Source organism: Heterocephalus glaber, unplaced genomic scaffold (genome assembly GCF_053883595.1).
Source record: "Heterocephalus glaber isolate CG9 unplaced genomic scaffold, H.glaber_assembly_v1.0 deba00001613, whole genome shotgun sequence".
NCBI classification, from domain to species: domain Eukaryota; kingdom Metazoa; phylum Chordata; class Mammalia; order Rodentia; family Bathyergidae; genus Heterocephalus; species Heterocephalus glaber.
The window spans coordinates 20,016,569-20,041,722 of record NW_028258384.1 but is presented as its reverse complement, the minus strand read 5'-3'; the positions used below and the strand labels follow the sequence as shown (position 1 = coordinate 20,041,722).

Below are 25,154 nucleotides of genomic sequence, written 5' to 3'. Positions count from 1 at the left end.
CTATCTGAAGGCTAATATTTTCTACAAGCAATACATAAGAATGCATAACACATGCAATGACATTTCTTTTGGGATGATAAGAATTTTCAGACCAGTCCAAAATATAAGTATCAAGTCCAGTAATATTATATCTCACAGGGGCATCCGCCACATATGTCTTCCATGGAATAGTCTTATTGGAGCATTAAAAGTTTGAGGCACTATCCCATATAGTTGAACAATCAGATCTCGTCCTTGTCAGGTGCCGCCGGCTCATCCAACAGTCTGGTATTGTTTACCCATACCTTACTTCTCCATTTTTTCAGCTCATTGGATGTACAACAGGTGGATCAGGTACATAAGTCCAATAAACTTTCCCATTAAGAGTCATCATTGGATTTATCAGCAGGACAGTTGTCGGGATCCTCCTGAGGGGCAGGAGAATTTCCTGCAAAACGGACCAATCTTTCAGGCAGCCACCTGGCACCTTCAGCGTCCTGTGGAAAAACACAAACATGCCCTCGACCCTATATTAATACCGGGTCGGGGCCATTCCATACACCCGTGAGGGGATCTTTCTACCTCACTTGAGCATATGATGATTTAGTTTTAGGATGCCATAACCATTCTGCTGCAGTCAATCCATGAGCATCCACAATCAGAAAGTTCAAGATGAAGAGGGCATGATGTAAATAATTTTGTGGGGACAAAGGGTATAACTGCCCCTTTTTTATTTTTTGCAATTGATTTTTTAGAGCACCATGGGCTCTTTCCACAATTTCTTGGCCTTGTGGGTTATAAGGAATACCTGTCTTATGGGCGATACCCATCTGCTTGCAAAAGATTTGAAAAACTTTACTAGTATATCCTGTGCCATTGTCAGTTTTAAGAATGGCAGGGACTCCAATTGTGGCAAAGCATTTTAAGCAATGGGCTATCACATGTTTTGTAGCTTCTCCAGTTTGCGCAGTGGCCACAATAAATCCTGAAAAGGTATCAATACTTACATGTATGTATTTCTGTTTTCCAAATTCAGCAATATGGGTAACATCCATTTTCCATAGCTGATTAGGTTTAAGGCCGCGGGGATTTACCCCATAATGAGGGACAGAATAATGTATAGGACAGGCAGAACATTGCTTAACTATTTGTCGAGCGGCTTCTCGAGGTATATGGAATTGTTTTCTTAAGCTTTGGCTATTTTGATGATGTACGGCATGAGACTGTTGAGCTAATTCTAATTGACTGAAAGCTACCAGCCGTGTAGCCTGATCCACAAGATCATTTCCCTTTGCCAGGGGTCCGGGAAGCCCAGAATGAGCCTTAATGTGACCTACATAACAAGGACAGGCCCGGGCATGTATGCACCGCTGTATCTGAGCAAAGAGTTCCTGTATTTGATTATTGGCAGTATCAATATAGGCAACTGTTTCAAGCACCTGTAAAGCTTTAACAATATAATGACTATCTGTATACAAATTGAAAGAATAATGGGCCATGAGCTCAAACACTGTAGCAACAGCACGAAGCTCAACAATCTGAGCGGAGGCAGGGGCTGTATGAACAATCTGTGGCTTTCCCTGAATAACATAAGCTGCAATGCCATTGGAAGACCCATCAGTGAAGACCACTTGAGCATTTCTTATGCGTTCCTATTTCATAATCTTGGGAAACACTAAAGCATGAATATTAACAAATTTTAATAATTTATCTTTGGGGAAATGGTTATCTATACATCCAGGGTAATGTGCAAAAGCAATGGCCCACATGTCCATATTTTGGAATAGCCAATCTAACTGTTGTTTGGTAAGTGGGACTCCAATTAAGGAAAGCTCTGCTCCAAAGTATTTTCAAGACTCTTCCCGTGCCATTTGAGCCAGGCACGCCACAGATTCGTAATAGGGAATTAACACTTTGGCTGAAGAGACAGGCAAATGCAACCAAAGCAAGGGACCATCTTGCCATAAGACGGCAGTGGGGGTATGTGCTGTTGCCAGAACATAGGCAGCCCATCCCCGAGCGTAATCTATATATTGAACTTGCTGTCTCTCTATAGCTTGTTCTACCTCACACAAGGCCATTCGACCTTCTTCAGTCAATTTTCTAACAGATGTAGGATCAGAATCTCCTCAAAGGATATCGAATAAAGGTTTCAATTCTCCAGTGGAGATTTTTAAATATGGTCTAAGCCAATTAATATCTCCTAACAATTTCTGAAAATCATTCAAAGTGTGTAAATTGTCTTTCCTAATTTGAACCTTCTGAGGTAATATAGATTTGGGATATAACTTATGTCCTAAATAGGAATATGGCGGCTCAGTCTGAACCTTTTCTGATGCAATCATCAATCTTTGATCCCTCAAGGCTTGTTGTAAATGAGCATAGGCTATCAATAAGAGGGCTTCTTGTCCATGAGCTAAAAGTATATCATCCATATAATGAACTGTATAGATTTGGGGATATCTTTGCCTAATTTTATTTACTGCCTGAGCTACAAGTTTCTGACACAAAGTAGGACTATTAGCCATACCCTGAGGCAATACTTTCCAATGATATCTCTTCATAGGCTTCTTAAAATTTGTCGAGGGTACACTAAAAGCAAATCATTTACAATCTTCAGGAGCAAGCGGAATAGTATAAAAACAATCCTTTAAATCTATAATGATCTTATAAGTATTTCTAGGTAAAGCTGATGGCATAGGTAATCCTGGTTGCAAGGCTCCCATTACTTCCATAGTCTGACTGACTTTTCTAAGATCTTGCAATAATCTCCATTTCCCTGATTTTTTCTTAATGACAAAAATAGGAGAGTTCCAAGGAGAATTAGAAGGAGCTACATGTCCGCTATCAAGCTGTTCCTGTACTAACTGCTCAGCAGCTTTAATTTTTTCCTTGGTGAGAGGCCACTGATCCACCCACACAGGTTCCTCACTTTTCCAAATAATGGGATCCACGTGGAGTACAGGCTGGCCAGTGGCCTCCTTCAAAAACACCCTAAGCCTGTTCTTGAAGATTGTTGGATCGGCATTAAAGGTTCCCGTATCCCCTGACCTTTAATTCCCAAGCCCTGATTAGGTAAAAGCCCTTGATCAAACATTTGGTGGGTGACCTGTTCACTAGGACTATATAAATACACCCCCATTTCTTTCATAACATCTCTGCCCCACAGATTAACCAGCAGCCCCGGCACAATGTACGGTTGAAATTGTCCCTGATGACCCTCGGCATCTTTCCAAAGTAACACATTACTACTCTGTTCAGTGCTTTGGCTTTGACCTATTCCTTGTAATTGTGTCATTGTTGATTGTTTAGGCCATGCCGTAGGCCATTGGTCTGCAGTTAGAACTGAGATGTCAGCTCCAGTATCAAGCAGACCCTGGAATTTTTTCCCATTGATGGTCAGGGTGAGCTCAGGTCGTTGGGCTCCTATAGTCCACACCCAATAAGCACCTGATGACCCAAATCCTGCAGCCCCTCTGTTATCTCCTTTGGCTGCATTTTTAGTGTGTACTTGAGGAAGTAGAAGCAGCTGTGCAATACGCTGTCCTGCTTGTATCACAGAAATCCCAGTAGGTGAATGGGTCATGATTTTAATCTCTCCAGTATAATCCCCATCTATGACCCCTGGAGCAACTAAAATACCTTTCATAGTAGCACTACTTCTTCCCAAAAGCAGTCCCATCATTCCTGGTGGTAAAGGTCCATAAACTCCTGTGGGAAGGGCCTACATTCCCATTTGTGGGGTTAATACTGTGAAGGCGGAGGGACTGAGGTCCAGTCCTGTGCTGCCTGGGGTTGCTCTGAAGAGGTCCTGAATGGATTGCCTTGTTGGGGAATGAATGTCTGGAGTGCCCCATAACATTGTTGTGGGGCCTGGCGCAGGCCCCTCCTCCCATTTCCCTGCTGGAGAAGATTTCCCATGGCATCCATTTTAGATTTACACTCACCAGCCCAATGATTACCTCTCTTACATCTAGGACATAACCCCGGACCATTTCTTTTTCCTGCCTCATCATGTTCTACTGGAGGAGCTTTATGAGGACATTGTCTTACTTGATGACCCATTTGTCCGCATCCAAAACAGCTTCCTGGAGGACCCGGAGTTCTACCTCTAGGACTCCTCTTTTGTCGGTGAAACAGCACTTCTTTAACAGTTTTTCCCTGCAAAGCTGCCACCATTGCAAGGCCCTGAGTGTAAGCAGGTCCAATATCTGCACACATTCTAATATAGTCTGAGATGGTGCCCTTCTTTCTAAATGGCCTTAAAGCTGCTTGGCAGGCGGTATTTGCATTTTTATAAACCAGTTGTTTGACCAGCAACAATCCCGCATCGGTATCTCCCAGCAATCTACTGGCAGTCTGCATTAACCTGGCTACAAAATCTTGAAAAGGCTCATCAGGTCCCTGTCTAATTTTGGATAAATCTTCTGTCTGCCTACCTGTAGAAGGCAGCTTCTGCCAGGCCCCTTGGCAGCGGTATTGACCTGTGCATATATTCCTGCAGGAAACAATAATTGATTGGCCAGGTCTGCATATTGCCCTTCTGCCAGCATGTCATAATCAATATCATTTCTATTAGCCTGATTTAATTCAGCTGTTCTCTGACATTGCTCGGAAAATTCTGTTTTCCAAAGGAGGTAATCTCCCCCAGACAGGCATGTCTTAGCAAGCTGTTTCCAATCTCCGGGAGGCAGCGCCTCCATGCTCAGCGATTCTAACATGGCCTGAGTAAAAGGTGCAGTAGGGCCATATTGCGCACATGCCATTTTTAGCTCTTTGAGCTGTTTAAGAGGAATTGGTCGATGGACTCTGACCATATTCCCTTGAGCATCAGTTTCCTCGAATACTGGACAAGCTAAACAAAAGCCCTGGGTATCTTCTCCTCTGTCAACCGCATGCTGCAGGGTAGCTTGTAAGACAGACAAAGGTCTGGGTCCTGGGGGGTGTTTGATCATGGCTATAAGAGGGTCAGTCTTTTTGATTAATCTTGGACCTGCAACCGGTGGGGGATCAAGACCAGCAACTATACTAGGAGCTATTTCTTTCTCGCCCTGAGCCTTCTGGCCCTCCTCTTCCACTTTTAAGCCTGTCTGCCATTGCTGGCAAAGAAACTCCAATGTCTTTTCTAACCTAGTAATCTTTTCGGTCATGTCCTCCTTTGCTGTCTGTCTGGATTTTCCATTTTTCCTGGTCACGGCTACGATAGGGAGGGAGGGCCAGTCCTCATTGTTATATCTAGCAGCCTCTTCTTCCAAATCATCAGCATCTCCCGGATCTAAGGGACCCTCATCTGGAAGAAGACCCTTCCTTAATGCAGGCTCTGCATCAGCATACACTGGCGGAGCAGATGGTTTAGTTTCACTTTCTATGAGAGATGGAGGGACAAGCTCGGGAACATCAGCCTTGCCAGGCTCCTCCGAGGAAGGACTTGAGGAGGGTCCTTCAACTCTCTCTCTCTCATGCCGAGGGTCTAAACTGTCCCTGATCAAGGTCCATAAACTAAAAGTGTCTATAGGGACTTTACTGGGTCCATGACCATCATAATATTCCTGAAGTTGCTTTCCCACTTTATTCCACACTTCTAAATCTACCGTGCCTTCTTCAGGGAACCAAGGACAAACTTTTTCTACAAATTCTAAAAAATTACATAATTGTTGATGCCCTACCTTTGCTCCACGAGACCGAAGCATATTCTTAAGTATTTGCGCAAAAAGCATTCGGCTACTGCCATTACCCATCTTGCTACTCCCGAGTGTACTCACCGCCCTTGATTTATCCGAGCTCACAATCCGCGGTGTCCTTCACTATGGTCCCCCGTATTCAGATCCCTGTTCAGGCTCCACCCGTGACGGAGCCTGCTGTCACTTGTCGAACAGTACCTGAATGGGGGAGTGAGGATGAAGAAAAATAAAGACAAAGAGATAGAGTCGGGAGGGCTCCCAGAGACCAAGCGCCCAAGTTTATTTTTCACCTTTCTTTTATACACTTGGTGAGTTTGGTCATTAAACATGACCCTTATCCAGAGACACCTACTTCCCTGTTCTCTAGTTCTTTGGAAATTCCCCACCCTCATGGGCTTCTTTGTTTCTCGGGGTTACAGAACGTTCATCATGTTTCCAGGACAATTTCTGAAGGTAAACATTTAGGTTGGCAAGGACGCGGTTCCTCATAACACAGTCTCCTTGCTCTATGCAATGGAGGGTAAGATTTAATATGGAGCCTCTATGGCTAACACTGCTCTCCACATCTCACCATGCACTAAACTAAAATCAAAATTGATTAAAGATCTAAATATTAAAATAGAAGCTCTTAACCAGTTGGAACAGAGTTTAGGTAGAACTCTTGAAGACATCAGTGTAGGAAAAGTTTTTATGAACAAAACCTCAGTTGCCCATGAACTTAGCACAAACAGTCAAAAAGTGGGATCTCTTCTTATTAAAAAGCTTCTGCTCAGCAAGAGAAACCACCAGCAGTGTGAAGAGACAACCCACAACGTGGGAAAAACTCTTCACCTGCTCTTCCTCAGACAAAGGTCTACTATCTCGAATCTCTAAAGAATTTAAAAAGATCAGACCTCCCAAATTTAAAGACCCAATCCAAAAATGGGCATCTGAAATGAACAGACATTTCTCAGACAAAGAAGTAGAAATAGCAAATAAATACATGAAAAAAATGTTCAACATCACTGGTCATTCGAGAGATGCAAATGAAAACATTGCTGAGATTCCACCTCACTCCAGAAAAAATGGCTGCTATCATGAATTCAACCAATAACAAATGCTGGTGGGGCTGTGGGGAAAGAGGAACCCTGCTCCACTGCTGCTGGGAGTGTAGCCTGGTGCAACCACTGTGAAAGTCAGTATGGAGATACCTCAAAGAACTAGGACTGAAAGTCCCATTTGACCCCACTATTCCACTACTGGGTATCTTCCCCAAAGAATTAAAAGAATCATACCACAGTGATATATGTGCACTCATCTTCACAGCAGCACAGTTTGTAATAGCTAAAACTTGGAAACAGCCCAAATGCCCATCAACTGGAGACTGGATAAAGAAAATGTGGGTTTTTTTTTTCTAAAATGTATTACTACTCAGCCATAAAAAAAATGAGAAGTTAGAGACATTTATAGCTAAGTGGATGCACATTGAAGCAATACACTTAAGTGAAATAAATAGGACACACATGTATAAATACTGAATAGTTTCTCTGGTGTGAGAAACTGAAAGTGTAAATAAGGACTAAATGTATAATAGGTAATGTGAAATAGGAAGAAAAGGGGAAAGGGGAAGGAAATGGGAGGGCTAGGGGAAAGGATAGAAGGGAATGGGATTAATATGAGAAAATGGAAAAATAGGAACAAAATCTTTATAAATAGGGAGGACTGGAGGGGTTGAAGGGAGGGATAGGCAAGGGTGAAAAATAAGATCCAAGAGAGATTATGGAAAGGTGCAAATTGTGGATGATGTCATTATATTGTATCCCTAAAATATACCAATGATTAGAATGAATAATCGATAATGCAAAATAGGAAGAAAAGGTCCAAAGCTGTAGGGGAAGTGGGAGGGGCAGGGGAAAGGAAAGAAGGGAAAGGAAAAATGATGAGAAATGGAAAAAATGGAAATAAAGTCTTTGTAAATAGGAAAGGGTGAGGGGTGAAGGGAGGGCTAGGAATGGGGAAAAAATAAGAACCAAGATGCATTATGTAAAGGTACAATTCCCAATGAGAAATGTAATTGTGTTGTATACCTAAAATGTACCAATAAAAGAATTTACCAAAAAAAAAAAAAAGAAATTTTTGAATTTTCTGCTCACATTTGGAAAAGTCCTAATTTCCCTCTCATGTGATGAATGCACACATAAGTTGAAAGGGCAAATAATATAATTTAAAACAACCAATTTTATGCAGGAGTTTAAAATATTTGATACTTTTTGTTCCAATGCATCTTAAGCCCAGTGCTCAACTAATACATGTCATTAATTTTCTCATATATTTATTAAATTTGCAGCAAGAGGAAGTAAGGAGACACGATATTATAAAACAAAAAACGAGGAAGGCACTTGCCTCATTACTGTGTATTCTTAATGAATGAGGATGAAATGCTTATTAAGACAGTGAAAACCCCCATCAGCCTTAGGTACTAATAGGAAACAATAGATAAATGCAGGATAGAAGAAATAAAAGTCTTGATTTTGGAACCAGAGCTCCAACTACAGAGTTCAAACTACAAATCTTCCACTCACCTGTGTGACTTGGAAAGTTACTTCACTTCTCCAAGCCTTAGTTTCTACATTAATAAAATGGGTTTATTATTAGCCTTGACTATTCTTTGTGAAAAGTATATGAGATTATATGAAAAACTAGGGGACCCAGAATTTTGTGTGGTACTGAACAGCTGTTAATATTACAAATCAAGGAAGTGAGAGGAAAGAGAAAAGGAAATTAGAAAGACATTAATCACAAGGAAGCACTGAAAGAAAGAAATGTGTTTGCTTAAAAGCCAGCTGACTTGAGGTCAGTGTGTAAGACCGAGGGCCTTACCAAATGATCCGAGGAGCTGACTGCAGTGAAGCACACCCGGGGATCCCAGTGGTGCCTCCAAAATGTAAGACCAAGGGCCTTACAAAAGCTCTGAGGAGCTGACTGCAGCGAAGAACACCCAGGAAGGAACACACCGGACAAGTTGGGAAGTAAAACAGACCTTATTCTGGCCAGACAGCACTCCCAAAGCAAAGTAGCTTAGAGAGGCTACTAGCCCAGAGTCCGAGGCTCTTTTTATAGGGAGTTGCAGGGGAAGTTAACGGGCGAAATTTACAGAAGAGGAACAAAGGTTAGTGGTCAGCTGACATGTACTGATGGTCAGCAGATGTTTGTCGATAGTTCTATAGATAGCGGTGTCTGGAACATCAGTTTTGAACAAAGAGTTGAGTAATTTACTTTGGGGCCTTATGGCTGATACAGATCTTATCTAGTGTCCCAGAACAAACAAGCATCTTTATCTATTTACTCACATTCACAGTTGGGGCTAGGGGAGTTTTATGATTACAGAGTTATGCAGTCCCACAAGTGAGCCTTTACTGACACAGAAAGAGGCATAGCAGTTTAAACAATAACACAAAATTAAACTCCAGTAATTTAATAAAAACCAGTATTACAGTCTAATTTATCCCCACCTCCCAAATTCATGTTGAATATGTTGAATATTCATGTTGAATAATTCATATATTGAAGCCTTAACGCCCAGTACCTTAGGATATGACTATATTTGAAGACAAGGCTTTTAGACGCAATTAAGTTAATATAAGGCCATTAGGATATATGATAGTTTAATCTGACTGGTGTCCTTATGAGAAGAGGCAAAAGAATAGGACTCAGACTACACAGGCAGAGGGATGACAATGTGAGTACACCGGTTTCTGGAACAGGGAAAGGCAACATTACTAGAACCTCTGCAGTAAGTCCTAGTCTCCTGAGAGCCACAGCAGCATGAGGAGAATTAACTTATTATACAGAAAAGGTAGAAAAAAATGAGACTTTGAGAAGAAGCTGAGCTTTGGGCCTGATCAGTGCTGCTCTGGGTGACAAAGACAAAAGCCCCTGAGCTTGCCACACCTCTTATTCAGTACTTCAGGAGAAACAAATGTAACAGATGACTGGGGAGTGGTGGAATTCCTAGATCAATGAGGAACTATGCAGATGAAGATTTGATTCCTCCCAGGATGTCTCCCACTGGTGTGGTCTTGCCCTGGAGCATCACAGCATCACAGGATCCTTGAGGTCTCAGTTGTGACTGGAGAGCCAAAATGGAATTTTGTATTGAAATGCCATAGCTGGCCTGTAGGTAGGAGAACTAGGCCCAACCAAATGATTTTTCCTTAAAATTATGTAGCATTTCTCCCCACACAAGGGGAGAGAAGCTTTAGAATGAAACTTACCCTGATGACACACTTGATCTTGAACTTCTAGACTACAAAATTGTGAAGAAAAGAATTTCTGTTGTTTAAGGCACTTGGTTTGTGATATTTCTTATGGCATTGCTACCAAACTAATACAATCACAAGGGTTGCTTGATTTTTAATAGGAACCCATGAAAGATAATGTTATGTTATAGTATCTTACTTTAGTGATTAGTATAAGAAATGCTCCCAGCACACCAGTTGAACTGGTAGACAATAAGTTCTAAAGAAAAAAATAATAGGTTGGACATAAGGGGAGGTAACTTATTCCCTGTTTTATTGTTAACTGGCCTTACAACCTTCATTCACCTGAGTCATAGAACTTTTGCTTATAATGAGAGGAGTTTCCAATAAATGAAATTTACCATCCCATTACCAGGTATTCTGAAGAATTTAAATTGCTGGAAAACACTGATGTTCTTCATATGTTACCAGGAACTTGAATTTTGATTTTCAAGTTCTCAGAGCAGTATTTTCCTTTATTAGTATACATTTTCTTTTTTTTTAGATATTATTTTATTGGTACATTTTAGGTATACAATATAATGGCATTCATCATTGGGAATTTTCATATTTACATAATCTCTCTTGGTTCTTACTTTTCCCCCTTCCCCTGCCCTCCCCTCAACCCCTCCATCCCTCCCTATTTACAAAGACTTTCTTCCCATTTTTTCATTTTCTCATATTAATTCCATTCCCTTCTTTCCATTCCCCTACCCCTCCCACATCCCCTTCCCCATTTCCCCTTTTCTTCCTATTTCACATAATCTATTATACCTTTTAGTTCTTATATACACTTTCAGTTTCTCACACTAGAGAAACTATTCGGTATTTACACATGTGTGTCCTATTTATTTCACTTAAGAGTATCATCTCAATGTGCATCCATTTAGCTATAAATGTCTCTTCTCATTTTTTATGACTGAGTAGTATTCTATTTTATAAAAACCCCACATTTTCTTTATCCAGTCTCCAGTTGATGGGCAATTGGGTTGCTTCCAAGTTGTAGCTATTGCAAATAGTGCTGTTATGAACATGGGTGCACATATATCACTGTGGTATGATTCTTTTAATTCTTTGGCGAAGATACCCAGCAGGGGAATATCAGGGTTAAATGGGATTTCCAGTCCTAGTTTTTGAGGTACCTCCATATTGATTTCCACAGTGGTTGCACCAGTCTACACTCCCACCAGCAGGGGAGCAGGGTTCTTCTTTCCCGACAACCCTGCCAGCATTTGTTACTGGTTGATTTCATCATACCAACCATTCTTTCTGGGCTGAGGTGGAATCTCAGCATTGTTTTCATTTGCATCTCTTGAATGACCAGTGATGCTGAACATTTTTTCCTATGTTTATTTGCTATTTCTCCTTCTTTGCCTGAGAAATATCTGTTCATTTTAGATGCCCATTTTTGGATTGGGTCTTTAAATTTGGGAGGTCTGATTTTTATAAGTTCTTTATAGATTTTAGATATTAGACCTTTGTCTGAGGAGCAGCAGGTGAAGATTTTTTTCCACATTGTGGGTTGTCTCTTCACACTGTTGGTGATTTCTATTGCTGTGCAGAAGCTTTTGAATAAGAAGAGATCCCACATGTTCATTGTTTGTGCTAGTTCATGGGCAACTGAGGTTTTGTTCATAAAAAGTTTTCCTACCCCAATATCTTCAAGAGTTGTACCTAACCTCTGTTCCAGCCAATTCAGCATTTCTATTTTAATATTTAGATCTCTAACCCATTTTTATTTTAGTTTAGTGCATGGTGAGAGATATAGGTCTAGTTTTAATATTTGCTAAGTTGAAAACCAATTTTTCCAGCACCATTTATTAAAGAGGCTATCTTTCCTCCATTGAGGGTTTTTTGGCACCTTTATCAAAGATGAGATGGCTGAGTGTGTCTGGAGTTGTTTCTGCATCTTCTAATCTGTTCCACTGGTCCTCAGGTCTGTTTCTATGCCAGTACCATGCTGGCATACCAGCATGTACCACAGTAACTTTGTGGTATAGTTTCAAGGTGGGGATTGTGATACACCCTGCCATGTCTCTGTTACCTAGAATTGCTTTTGCTATTCTAGGTCTCCTCTGGTTCCAAATGAAGTTTTGAATTGTTTTCTCAAGGTCCATGAAAAATGCTGCTGAGATTTCAATTGGGATTGCATTGAATCTATATAGCAGTTTCAAAAGTATGGCCATTTTCACTATGTTGATCCTTCCTACCCAGGAGCAGGGGATGTCTGTCCATTTTCTGATATCATCTTCAATCTCTCTTTTCAGAGTGCTATAGTTTTCAGAGAAGAGAACTTTGATTCCTTTTGTTAGGTTGATTCCTATATATTTCAGTTTTTTGGATCCTATTGTAAAAGGAACTCTTTGCCCTATTTCTATCTCAGTCAGTCTGTTGTTCGTGTAGAGGAAAGCTATTGATTTTTGTGTGTTGACCTTGTAACCAGCTACTCTACTGAATTTGGTTATTAAGTCTATAAGCCTTTTGGTGGAGTTCTTGGGGTCTTCTATATAGAGTATCATGTCATCGGCAAATAATGACAATTTGATGTCTTCATTTCCTATCTATATTACATTTATTTCCTTCTCTTGTCTAATTGCTGTGGCTGTTTCCAAAGCCATATTGAACAGGAGTGGTGATAGTGGACATGCTTGTCTTGTTCCTGATTTGAGTGTGAAGGATTTCAGTTTTTGACCATTTAGTATGATATTGGCTGCTGGTTTTTCATAGATGGCTTTCATCAGATTGAGGTAGAGATTGACTCTTCCAATTTTTGCAGGGTTTTAATCATAAATGCATTTTGGATTTTGTCAAACATTTTTTCTGCATCTAGTCAGATGATCATATGGTTTTTGCCTTGGCTCTATGGATATAGTGTATTACATTGATTGCTTTGTGCATGTTGAACCATCCCTGCATCCCTGGGATGAATCCCACTTGTTCAGAGTGTATGATCTTCTTGATGATCTTCTGCATTTTGTTTGCCAGTATCTTATTAAGGATTTTTGCATCTATGTTCATTAGTGAGATTGGCCTATAGTTCTCTTTTTCAGTTGGGTCTTTCTTGGCTTTGGGGATCAAGGTGATACTTGCTTCCAGGAATGAATTTGGGAGTAATGCTTCCCTTTCAATTTCATTGAAGAGTTTAAACAGTAGTGGCAGCAGTTCCTCTCTAAATGTCTTGTAGAATTCAGCAGTGAAGACATCAGAGCCTGGGCTTTTCTTAGTTGATAAATTTTTAATTACATTTTTAATTTCATTGATTGATATTGGGTTGTTTAGAAGTTTTAGGTCTTCTTCATTCAACTTTGGTAATTCATATGTATCTAGGAATCTGTCCATTTCTTCTGTGTTTTCCATCTTATTGGCATATAGCTTCTGGAAGTAGGTATTGATGATCCTCTGGATTTCTGCTGAGTCTGCTGTAATTTTACCTTTTTCATTTGTAACTGCATGAATTTTTGCCTTTTCTTTCCTTTTTCTGATAAGGTTAGCTAAAGCTTTACCAATTTTGTTTTTTCTTTCGAAGAGTCAACTCCTAGCTTCATTAATTTTTTTTATCATTCTCTTCATCTCCATTGAATTGATTTTTTCTCTGATCTTTATAATTTCCTCCCTTGTATGAGCATTGAGTTTGTCCTACTCTTCTTTTTCTAGAAGCTTGAGGTTCAGCATCAGCTTGTTTAATTTGGCTCGCTCTGTTTTCCTAATATGAGTATTCACTGCTATGAATTTCCCTAGTAAAACTGCTTTCATTGTGTCCCATAGATTCTGATATGTTGTATTGTCACTGTCATTTAATTAAAGGAACTGCCTGATTTCTTCTTTAATTTCCTCTGTGACCCATTGGTTATTCAGAATATTGTTGTTTAATTTTAATATGTTTATGAAATTTTTGCATTTCCTTTTGCTATTGATCTCCAATTTTATTGAACTGTGGTCTGATAATAAACAGGGGATAACTTCAGTTCCTTTGCAATTAAACATATTCTATGAGTGAGTATGTGATCTATTTTGGAGAATGACACATGTGCAGCTGAGAAGAATGTGTATTCTGATTTTGTGGGGTGGCACACTCTCTAAACATCTTTTAAATTCATTTGCTCAAGAGTTCAATTGAGTTCTAGTATTTTGTTACTCATTTGTTGTCTAGTTGATCTATCTATGTGTGACAGTGGGGTATTGAGGTCACCCACTACTATTGTATTAGTGCCTATATGACTTTTCATGTCCGTTAGAATTATTTTCACATAGTTAGGCACAGTAGCATTTGGTGCACATATATTTCTGTTTGTCATCTCTTCCTGTTGATTGTTTCATTTACAAGGATGTAATGTCCTTCTTCATCTCTCTTAATCAGTGCTGGTTTGAAATACACTTGATCTGCAAAGGGGATAGCTACTTCTGCTTTTTTTCTGTTTCCCAAGGCATGGAGTGTTGTTTTCCAGCAATTAACTCTCAGTCTATACGTTTCTTTTTGAATTGTGTGTTTCTTTTATGCAATATACTGTTGGCTCTTGCTTCTTGACACATTCTGCCAGTCTAATTCTTTTGATTGGTGAATTGAGACCATTAACATTGATGGTTATAACTGATACATATTGACTTATCATTGTCATGACTTTTTCTTTTTGTTGGTTTCTCTTCCTTTACATTTAATTTCTTGTCATGTCCAATGGATTATTTTTTGCTGTGCTTCCTGGGATTGTGATCCTCATTGTCTTTTCCTTGGGTATTGTCTAAAATTTTTTTGGAGTGCTGGTTTGGTATGAAGTTCCTAAGGTGCTCTTTTTCATGAAAGTATCTTATTTCTCCATCAATTTTGAAATATAGTTTTGCAGGGTACATCAATCTGGGTTGGAGGCTGTTTTCCTTTAGGGCTTGGAATACATCACTCTAAGCTCTTCTTACCTTGAGGGTTTGCGTTGAGAAGTCTGCTGTGATTTTGATGGGCTTTCCTTTGTATGTGATTTGTTTCTTATCTCTAACTGCTTGTAGAACTTTTTTCTTCCATTGAGTTTCAGGAATCTTAACAATTATATGCCTATGTGTAGATTTTTGTTGATCAAGGCTAGTTGGATTCCTATATGCCTCCCTTATGTGTATCTCAAGTTCTTCTCCCCTGCTTGGGAAGTTTTCTGCCATTACTTCTGTGAAGAGTTATTTCATGTCATCTGCACTCTCTCCTGTTTCTTCATTGACTCCAATCATTCTTATGTTATTCTTCTTTGCATCATGTAGCTGCTGCTGGATTGATTTCTTGTAATCCCTTACAATTTTAAGCCAATTTTTCTTATCTGGGTCACTAATTGCAATCTTGTCTTCTATATCTGAAATTCTGTCCTCACATTGGCTCATTCGGCTGTGTAGACTTTCAATGGGGGTTTTAATCTGCTGGAAATCTTTTTGCATCTGCTGTTTGGATTCTGTTTGTTTCCTATGTTGGGATTCCATCATTTTCCTCAGCTCCTCTCTAGATTTATTAATCATGTCTTGCACTATGAGCATAATCTCTGTTATTTGAGAAATTATTTCTGATTTCATTTTTTCCAGATCCTCTTTTGTTGCCAGTTCAAGGAGTCCAGGTGGTTGAGTATCAGTCTTCCACCTAATTTCCATTTGGTGTTGCTGTATGTGATCTGGATATCTGATTTTGAGACTTGTTTAAATGTCTTCTCATTTCAATGGGTGGTGGTGTACAGTTGGCACTTGCACAGCAGACCTCCTCTGAGCTGGAAGCAGTGGTACAGCAGTCCAGAAGCCCCTTTGTGCTGGAAGTGGTGGCACCTATTGCTATACATTTTCTACCACCATGAAAAATATTTTTCAGACTCAGGGCTAAGAGGGAGATATTCCAGATTTCCTTTCTGTAGCATTAAATATGTACTATAGCAGAAATTTGTCATTCATTTTAGCCATCGGACAACTCTGATTTCAGTAAATACGGTCTTTAAATATTTGTTGACTGTGCTGCCCTAGAAATTGCTTTCAAGTGTGCTAATTTAAATAAAATCAGTGTGTTAAAGAAAAAGCCACAAGTAAGGCTACTTTCTATGGAATTTATCCACTGTAAAAGCCACTGCTTTGGCCTACATGTGTTTTACTCAAAAGGAAAGCAGAAGCAAAATTTTTATTTTGGATTGATGTTTTCTTGGTGATAAGGCCTCAAGGTCCACCCATGTGTTGCCTCAAGATAAATATGTGGCCATATGAGTTAATCCAAAAAGGTAATATTTATTTCAATTTTTCATTTTTATCATATACAATCTTTTAGGGCTATATAGTAACAGTAAATATTCAATACAATTTAAACCAGAATATTTGTTAACCTCTGCTTTTGAGACTATCCAAAGATAAACACTGCAGGGCTGGGGATTTAACTCAGTAGTTTCACTGCCTGCTGTGCAAGCGCAAGGACCCAAGTTCGATCCCCGGTACCAAAAAAAAAAGAAAAGATAAACTACATAAAGATAAACACTGAAATTTATCAATTTGATAGTAAATTAGAAATAGGCAATAATCTTATGTACTTTATAAGTTTTACTCCACATTTTATGAGCTTAAGTCTATATTGCATTCTTCACAATGGCACAAGCCATTAGACTTCTTCCTTTGATTATATTGCTTTTTAAAAATTATAATAATATGTGTAGAATTCACATAGAATTTTTTATTATCCAAGTGTTGCTCTAGATACCTGTATTAATCCATTAAATCTTCATGAAAAGTAATTTGATCCTCATAGCAATCATGTGGAGTAAAGGCCATAAACATTCCTATTTTGTACATGAGAAAACTGAAGCAAGGAAAAGAATGTTTGTAACTCAAAGTAAAAAAAAGTCTCTGACAGAATTGAGATTTAAATCAAAAGTCTATGGCTCAGATTCCTTTGTGAACTATCTCCCCAAAGGCAACACACTTAACGTACTAACATCCCACATGCAGTAACACACTTTATTTTATTTTATCCTGACTTGAAAACTTTTAGACAAAGAATGTATTCAAAAATTATCTTTGCTTTGGAGAATAAGATGAGAGATAGGAAAGAGCACTTGTTACTAATAACTTGAAAGTAATTTACAAAGCTGATATTTGAACATGCAAATATGAATTGCTAATACTTCCAGTCATCCTCCATTCTAGCTGGCCTGTTGTAATGTGCAAAATAGGATCTGAGCCTAGATTCCATGTAAGAGAAAGCAGGAGATTTTATAGGATGCTCACTTTAAGTGCCATATAGGCTCTACATCTGATTTGCAGAGAGGTGTTTTATTACTACATTTATATTTCTTAGAATAACCTTAACACATATTTTTGGAAAATTGAAGGTGGGAAAGCACATATGCAGAAATATAGATTGTTGGTTTAATTAGTTATAGGTACATTTCTTTCCAAACTCAAAGATTATTGTTTTAATTTCTTATTCATGGAAACATTTCAGTGAGCATAATATGAAATCTTTTATTAACTATCTTATTAAGCCTATGTTTTCTTTTACTAATTTTATCAGGTACTTATTATTTTCTAATTTTAAGTCATGCATCAAAAGTGGAAAACTGCAATGAATCTTTGAAATATCTGGCCAATTCAAGAAAGCTTGCACATGCCTAATTCAAAAATCTGAAATCTGAAATTCTCTAAAATCCAAAACTTTTTGAGTACCATGTTTCAGAATTTTAGGTTAGGCATGTTTAACCAATAAAGTCTGCAGATATCACAAAGTCTGAACACATCCAAAATCTAAAACACTTCTGGTCCCAAGCATATCAGATAAAGAATATTGCTCTCAACACACACATACACATACATACACATATACAAACACAATCATAAAAACTTCAAATAAATAAACATTTTTCTTTTAGGTATTTGAAAAATCATAAAATTTAAGTGTAGGATATTCTAGTGAATTAAATACCTTGTTCTTGTACAGTCCCTTCAGAGAAAATGTGAATTTCTGGGAGAATGAATAGTTCAATATTCAGGTAGCTATCTGGCATTGATGTGCTGTGCCACTGGCACATTCTTCTAATTGGTAGATTCCTGGTTAAAGCATCCTGTTCAGTCTTTCAAACTATATCATTCCCTATTTTTGACATTTCTAAGCTGATACCAGGCCAATTGTACATAAATATATTAGCCAAAAGTGCCAGGGCAACTCCAGATCTAGACCTAAACTTGACTAGATCTGAAAGTATAATAATGGCTTTAGCATGGAGTTTTAAATTTTGTGGCCCTGAAACAAATATCTTCTATGATCTAAGTTCAAAGGTAACCTCCAGTTCTCTTGATTTCCAACACTCACTATCACCAATGACTAATTTTTTATTTGGCCCAGTAAATATATGTATATGTATAAGTATGTCATCTATATCTATCTATTGCTATCTCTATATAGTTGATTCAGTCTCAGTGCATCTGGCTAGCATTCAAGTTGTTTGTTTGGGTCTGAGTCTATTCTAAACTGTAACCCATCAGTCTGGTACTTTAATTCTCAATTGAAATTTTGCCCATCTCATGAGAAATAAATTACCAACATTGGAAGATTTTTGGAAAAGTCTTGCTTTGGCTTGATTTACCACCCAAAATTGTAATATTTGATATCTTAAGAGTACCCTTACATATTACATTAATAATTTACTTCAACCACAATCAAAATTCCTTACACATTGGCCCACATACATAACCCTTTAGAGTGAAACTCACCCAGGTTAATTTTCACTGTCATAAAACTCATTGCTTTTCTGCTGTCAATATATCCAAGGATATCTAAACCTAGAGCCTGTCACTGTCTTTACATGGAATTTCTTTTTTTCTGGTAAAATATATGTAATGTAAAATTACCATTTTTAAACTTTTTCCATTAAGTTTATTGGTACATTTTAGGTATACATAAAGATCATATTCTTCACAAAGAATTTGTACCCATACATGATATATCTTGGTTCTTATTTCTTCCCATTCCCCTTCCCTCCTTCAATGCCTCCACCCCTCCTTATTTACAAAAGCTTTGTTTCCATTTTTTCCTTCTTTTATCATTTTTCCTGCCCTTCTTTCTTTTCCTCTTCCCCCCTCCTTAGTTCCCCTTCTCCTTTGAACATTTTCTTCCTATTTCACAATATCTATTACACATTTTAGTCCTTATTTACACTTTTAATTTCTCACACCAGAGAAACAATGTGGTCTAAGTGTACAGTTTAATGACACTAAGTACATTTATACTATACAATGATTACCACTACCAATCTGCAGAAATTTTTCATCATCTCAAATTATAACTTTGTTCCCATTAAGTAATAGCTCCTCATTGCCCCCTCTTCCCAGCTTCTTGTATCCATTAAAGTGGTTCATCCTTTTCATTTATGGGGGATATATTTCAAGACCACAATTGATTGCTTGAAACTACAGATAGAGGTGAATCCCAAATACTAGAAATTTTTTCCTATACATACATATACAAATTTAATGCCCTTTCCATCTTAAATAAGCCCTTATCATGCACTGAGACCATAACTTTTACAGTTTAATATATAGTCCCCAAAGTAGTGTAGAATTGTTTTCCTTCTTTACATTTGCATGAATAGATTTATTCTTATGCTAGATTTTAGGAACCCCAACATGATTTATTTTTACTCCTTAAAAATCAAGTACTTTCACCTTTTTGCTCAAAGGAAGCACTTTGTAGCTTCTACTTGGCATAACTAGTCAGCATGACTACTCTTGCTTTTGGGTGCTAAGTAAAATAAAAGTTACTTAAACACAAACACAGTGATACCACAATTGTCCATATGATAATTGAAATATATCCTCAGTGACTAACCAGCAGAGAGTGTGTTCAGGATGGATACACTGCAAAAAGGAATGATTCACATGCCAGTGGAATCGAGTCAGACAGCATGACATTTTATTATGCTCCTTGGAATGGAGTACAGTTTAAAATTTAAGAATTTTTTGTTTCTGAAACTTTACATGTAATGTTTTCAGACAATGGGTAACTGAAAGCTTGGAAAGTGAAACTGTGGGCAAGGAAGAACTATTGTATTCTGTTTTCTGTGTCAGTAAATTGAACTCTTCTTGAGTATCTCATAATTGGAATGAAAATATTTTTCCTCTCGTGTCTGGTATTTATCAGTTAGTATAATGTCTTTAAAGTTCAAACATGTTGTAGCACCTACCATAATCTCATTCCTTTTAAGAAAGAATGATATTCCATTTCACATTATATATCACGTTTTGTTTAGGCACATTTGGATTATTTCCATCTTTTGAATATTGTGAATAATGATGCTATGAACATGGGTGTACAAATATCTCTTGTCTCTGCTCTTCATTATTTGAGGGCATATAACCAGATGTAGAATTGCCAGATCATTTGATAGTTCTATGTTTAATTATTATTCTTATTACTATTATTATTATTTTGCTACTGGGGATTGAACTTGGGACCTCGTTCTTGTGAGGCAGGCAGGAGCACAACTGAGCTAAATTCCCAGCTATGTTCAATTATTTTTGAGGGACCATCATACTATTTTTTTTCATAGCAGATGAACCATTTTACATTCCCACCAACCATGCATGAAAGTTTCACCTTCTCTACATCCTTTCTAAAACTTGCCATTTCAGTTTTTTTTTTTTTTGATAATAGCAATCCTGATAGATGTAAAGCTATATCTCCTTATGGTATTAATTTGCAAATCCCTAATGATTAATAGTGTCCAGTTCCTTTCACTGTGCTTTCTGGCCATTTGTGTATCTTTTTTGGAAAATTATCTACTCAACCCTTTTATCTATTTTACAATTACTTTTGTTATTCTTAAGTTCTAGAAGTCCTTTACATATTCTAGGTATTAATACCTGTTTATATGTATGTTTTGCAAATATTTTCATTCATTTCATGGGTTGCCTATTCAGCTTGTTTGTTTATTTGTTTTTTGGGTACTGGGGATTGAACTCGGGACCTTGCATTTGCAAAGCAGGTGCCAGAATCACTGAGCTAAATCCCCAACCCTGTTCAGCTTGTTGATAGTGTCCTTTGATATAAAAGTTTCTAATTTTGATGAAGTCCAATGTATCTATTTTTTCTTTGTTCCTAGTACTCTTGGTGTCATACTAAGAAATCATTCAAAATCCAATGCCATGAAATTTTCTATCTACATTTCCTTTGATAGCTTTGGGACTTACATTTAGTCTTTGATCCAACTTGATTTAATTTTTGTATGAGGTGTAAGATAAGTGCTGAACTTTATTCTTTTGCATGTGGATGTCCAGTTTTCCCATTTCACCATTCTTTTCCATTTCACCATTTTTGAAAAGCCCATCTTTTCCCAATTGAATGGTCTTGGTACCTTTCAAAAATCACTTGTTTGTATATGAGAGTCTAGGTTTTTAAAAAAATTCTATTCTATTAGCATATATTCCTGCCTTTATGAAAGTATCACACTCTGTTTTAGTAAGTTAGGAAATCAGAATGTGAGAGTCACTCAACTTCATTCTCTTTTTTTGTTTCTTCAATTTTTTCAGCTGAGTCCCCTGATATGCTGTGGAGAGAGAAAGGTTGAAATAACCTTGAGAGACCTCTGAGTCTCTTGAGAACATAATGAATCCTGGATAGGCAGCTGGCACAAAAACAAGAATGGTTACTTGTAACGAGAGTGGTTAAATAGAAAGAGTTCGAATGTCTGCAGTGCAAGGGAATGTTATTCCCGGAGTTGTAAAAATACATTTGACCTTTTCCCTGGAAAATAATTAGTCGCTGAATTATGTGCTGAGGAGGGGTTGGGGGTTGTGGAAAAGGTATATAAAGGGCAATAAAATGGGAAGAGGGGTCTCTCCTCCTCCTCTCTCTCCTTTTTCTTTGCCTCAGAGGTTGTGTTTTTCTTTCATCCTCTCCCCTCCTCTCAGGCACTGTTTGACTAGTGACGGCTGGCACCTTCACAAGTGGCACCCGAACAGGGACCTGAGCACAGAGGACAAGGTGAAGGACGCCGCCGGATTGTGAGCTCAGATAAGTAAGTAGGGGGCGGTGATATAAGATATAAGGACTACTAGTAGTCGGATGCTATAAGATATGGGGACTACTAGTAGTCGGATGCTGTTTGCTCAGATATTAAAAAGGATGCTTCGGTCCCGTGGAGCTAAGGTAGGGCAACAGCAGTTATGTCATTTTTTAGAATTTGTGGAGAAAGTCTGCCCATGGTTTCCCAAGGAGGGATCAATTAATTTGGAACTTTGGCTAAAAGTCGGAAAACAATTACAAGATTATTATGATCAGGAAGGGCCTTCCAAATTCCCTGTTGATGTGTTTAGCCTTTGGGGTCTTATCAAGGAGAGCTTAGATCCTCGTCAAGGGACTTTAGTGGGTAACTCACAAGCAGACGCGGTTGCCTCTAGTCCGGAGGGCATTCCAAATATAGATAAAGAAATTGAGTGCCCTTCTTCAGCCCCCCCTCTTGTGGAAGGTTTAGATGAACCCCTCTACTCCTCTGGTGCCCCAGATTTAGAGGAGGAGGCAACTAAATATAACTATGAGGAATGGCCTCCCTTCCCTCTAATAGCTCTTACTGAAAAAATGAAAATAAAAGATAAAAAAGATAAATCTGAAAATACCCATCCCTCAAATCCCTTAGATGTGTTATGGTTTAATTGGAAATGGAAACAAAAGGAACAAGCACTGTTGAAAAAACGGTCACTTCAGCCCAGCGTCCTGGCAGGGCTTGACCCTTTCCCTGAGGTTGCCCACCCCGATCCTCAGCTAGATTCCCCTCCTGTCCCACAACTCTCATCACCAGCGCCCCACCCTCTCTCGGCTTTACAGGCTACCTTACAGGCAGCCGCTGAGAGAGGGGAAGATTTGGCTGGTTTTCAAATGGTCTGTCCTGTTTTTGAGGAGCCAGATCAACAAGGACAAATGGTCTGTGTTCATAGACCTCTTCCTTTTAAACAACTTAAGAAATTAAAGGTTGCTTGTGCTCAGTACGGCCCTATGGCCCCCTTTACCCCGGCTATGCTTGAGTCTTTAAGCTCGGATGCTCTTCCTCCTGGGGATTGGAAACAAATAGCTAAAGCCTGCCTCTCAGGTGGAGATTATTTATTATGGAAGACAGAGTTCACGGAACAGTGCCAAAAAATGGCTGAACTCAACCGTGCCACTGGAAACAACATTACTTATGATATGTTAGCGGGGGAAGGAGAGTATGCTGACATAGCGAATCAATTGTTGTCTCCTGGGGGTGCATATACCCAAATTAATACAGCAGTAAAACGAGCTTGGCAAAAGCTGCCCATGGCAGGACAAGCTTCTGAGGACCTCTCTAAGATCAGGCAAGGTCCCGACAAGCCTTTTCAAGAATTTGTTGCCCGTCTTTTGCAGACTGCTTCACGTCTGTTAGGAGATGCTGATGCCAGACTGCTGCTGGTCAAACAGCTTGCCTATGAAAATGCTAACTCTCTCTGCCAGGCTGCTATTCGTTCTTTCAGAAAAAAAGGGGACCTAGGTGATTATATAAGGTTATGCACGGACATTGGACCTGCCTATACTCAAGGGCTGGCCATGGCTGCGGCTTTACAAGGAAAAACTATAAAAGAGGTTCTTTTTCAACAAGTACGTAGAGGGTCCCAGATGCGAGTTGTTGGGCCCCCAGGAAGCTGTTATGGGTGTGGAAGAGTTGGACATAGAATTAAACAGTGTCCAGAGAAAAAGTTCCCAATAAAAACTGTTTCGTCCTCCCCAAGGGAGCCAGGTTTATGCCCAAAATGTAAAAGAGGGAATCATTGGACAAAGGAATGCCAGTCAAAAGGGGATTATTTAGACAATACACTGGAGCAGGAAAACTCCAGGAGAGGCTGGCCTCAGGCCCAGAAACAATATTATGGGGCACTCCAACCCTTCATTCCTCAGCAAAACAATCCATTCAAGACCTCTTTAGAGCCACCCCAGGCAGCGCAGGACTGGACCTCAGTTCTACCACCTTCACAGTACTAACTCCTGAGATGGGGGTCCAAGCCCTCCCCACGGGAGTCTATGGGCCCCTACCTGAAGGCACCCTAGGTTTACTCCTGGATTGAAGTAGCGTGACCCTTAAGGGAATTTTTGTTACCCCTGGAGTCATAGATCAAGATTATGAGGGAGAAATTAAAATTATGGTTCACTCCCCTACAACTATATCTACTATACCCGCTGGACAACGCATAGCTCAGCTACTTTTGATACCTTTAGTAAAAAAGGAAGAAAAAGTTAAAAAAGCTTATAGAGGCGAAAAGGGATTCGGTTCTTCAGATGCCTATTGGGTACAGCCTATAGGAGCACATCAACCTGAGATTCATTTAAAAATCAATGGAAAACTCTTTTCAGGTCTCCTTGATACTGGTGCTGATGTTTCAGTATTAACTGCTGAACAATGGCCCGCAAAATGGCCCAAACAGGTTACTATGACACACTTACAAGGGATTGGACAAAGTAAAAGTACTGAACAGAGCAGTGATTTTTTACAGTGGCAGGATCATGAGGGCCATCCGGGACATTTCCGTCCATTCATTGTCCCCGGACTGCCTATTAATTTGTGGGGAAGGGATGTAATGAAAGATATGGGAGTTTATTTACACTCATCTAACCCGCAAGTCATGCAACAATTATTTGATCAAGGCCTACTTCTTTATCAAGGACTCGGAGTGTGTAATCAGGGTCCTTCTTCCCCTTTACAGACTAAACAAAAATTAGAACAGGAACAGGGTATTTTTAATGGGGGCTATTGACCTCCCTGTGCCCCACGCAGATCCCATTACATGGAAAACTAGTGACCCTGTGTGGGTGGATCAATGGCCTTTAACCCAAGAAAAACTTCTTGCTGCAAAACAGTTAGTACAGGAACAGCTCTGCGCTGGGCATATTGAATCTTCTAATTCTCCATGGAATTCCCCTATCTTTGTAATTAAGAAAAAATCAGGAAAGTGGAGACTTTTACAGGATTTAAGAGCAGTTAATAAAACCATGGAAATTATGGGGCCCTACAGCCCGGACTTCCAATACCGTCCGCTATTCCAGCACAAACTTTCAAAATAATTGTGGATTTAAAAGATTGTTTCTATACAATTCCTCTTGCCCCGCAAGATTGTAGACGTTTTGCCTTTAGTGTACCCTCTGTTAATTTTAAAGGACCCGTACAACGTTTTCAGTGGAAGGTTTTGCCACAAGGTATGGCTAATAGCCCCACCCCATGTCAAA

General features: G+C 39.0%; 1 protein-coding gene across 1 annotated transcript; it reads left to right on the top strand.

The window, feature by feature from the left end:
- The first annotated feature begins 22,001 nt into the window (after window positions 1-22,001).
- LOC106008040 (endogenous retrovirus group K member 24 Gag polyprotein-like) lies at window positions 22,002-23,692 on the top strand. Its single transcript, XM_087196578.1, has 3 exons — window positions 22,002-22,442; window positions 22,596-23,597; window positions 23,666-23,692. Exons 1-3 carry the CDS (start codon window positions 22,002-22,004, stop codon window positions 23,690-23,692), a joined length of 1,470 nt encoding a protein of 489 aa, XP_087052704.1.
- The last annotated feature ends 1,462 nt before the right edge of the window (window positions 23,693-25,154 follow it).

Coding starts and splice junctions, on each gene's coding strand:
- LOC106008040 (XM_087196578.1), top strand. CDS start 22,002: ATGGGGACTACTAGTAGTCGGATGCTGTTTGCTCAGATATTAAAAAGG. Junction 22,443..22,595: donor CCCCAGATTTAGAGGAGGAG/GCAACTAAATAT, acceptor TGGAAACAAAAG/GAACAAGCACTGTTGAAAAA. Junction 23,598..23,665: donor GCTGTTATGGGTGTGGAAGA/GTTGGACATAGA, acceptor GTCCTCCCCAAG/GGAGCCAGGTTTATGCCCAA.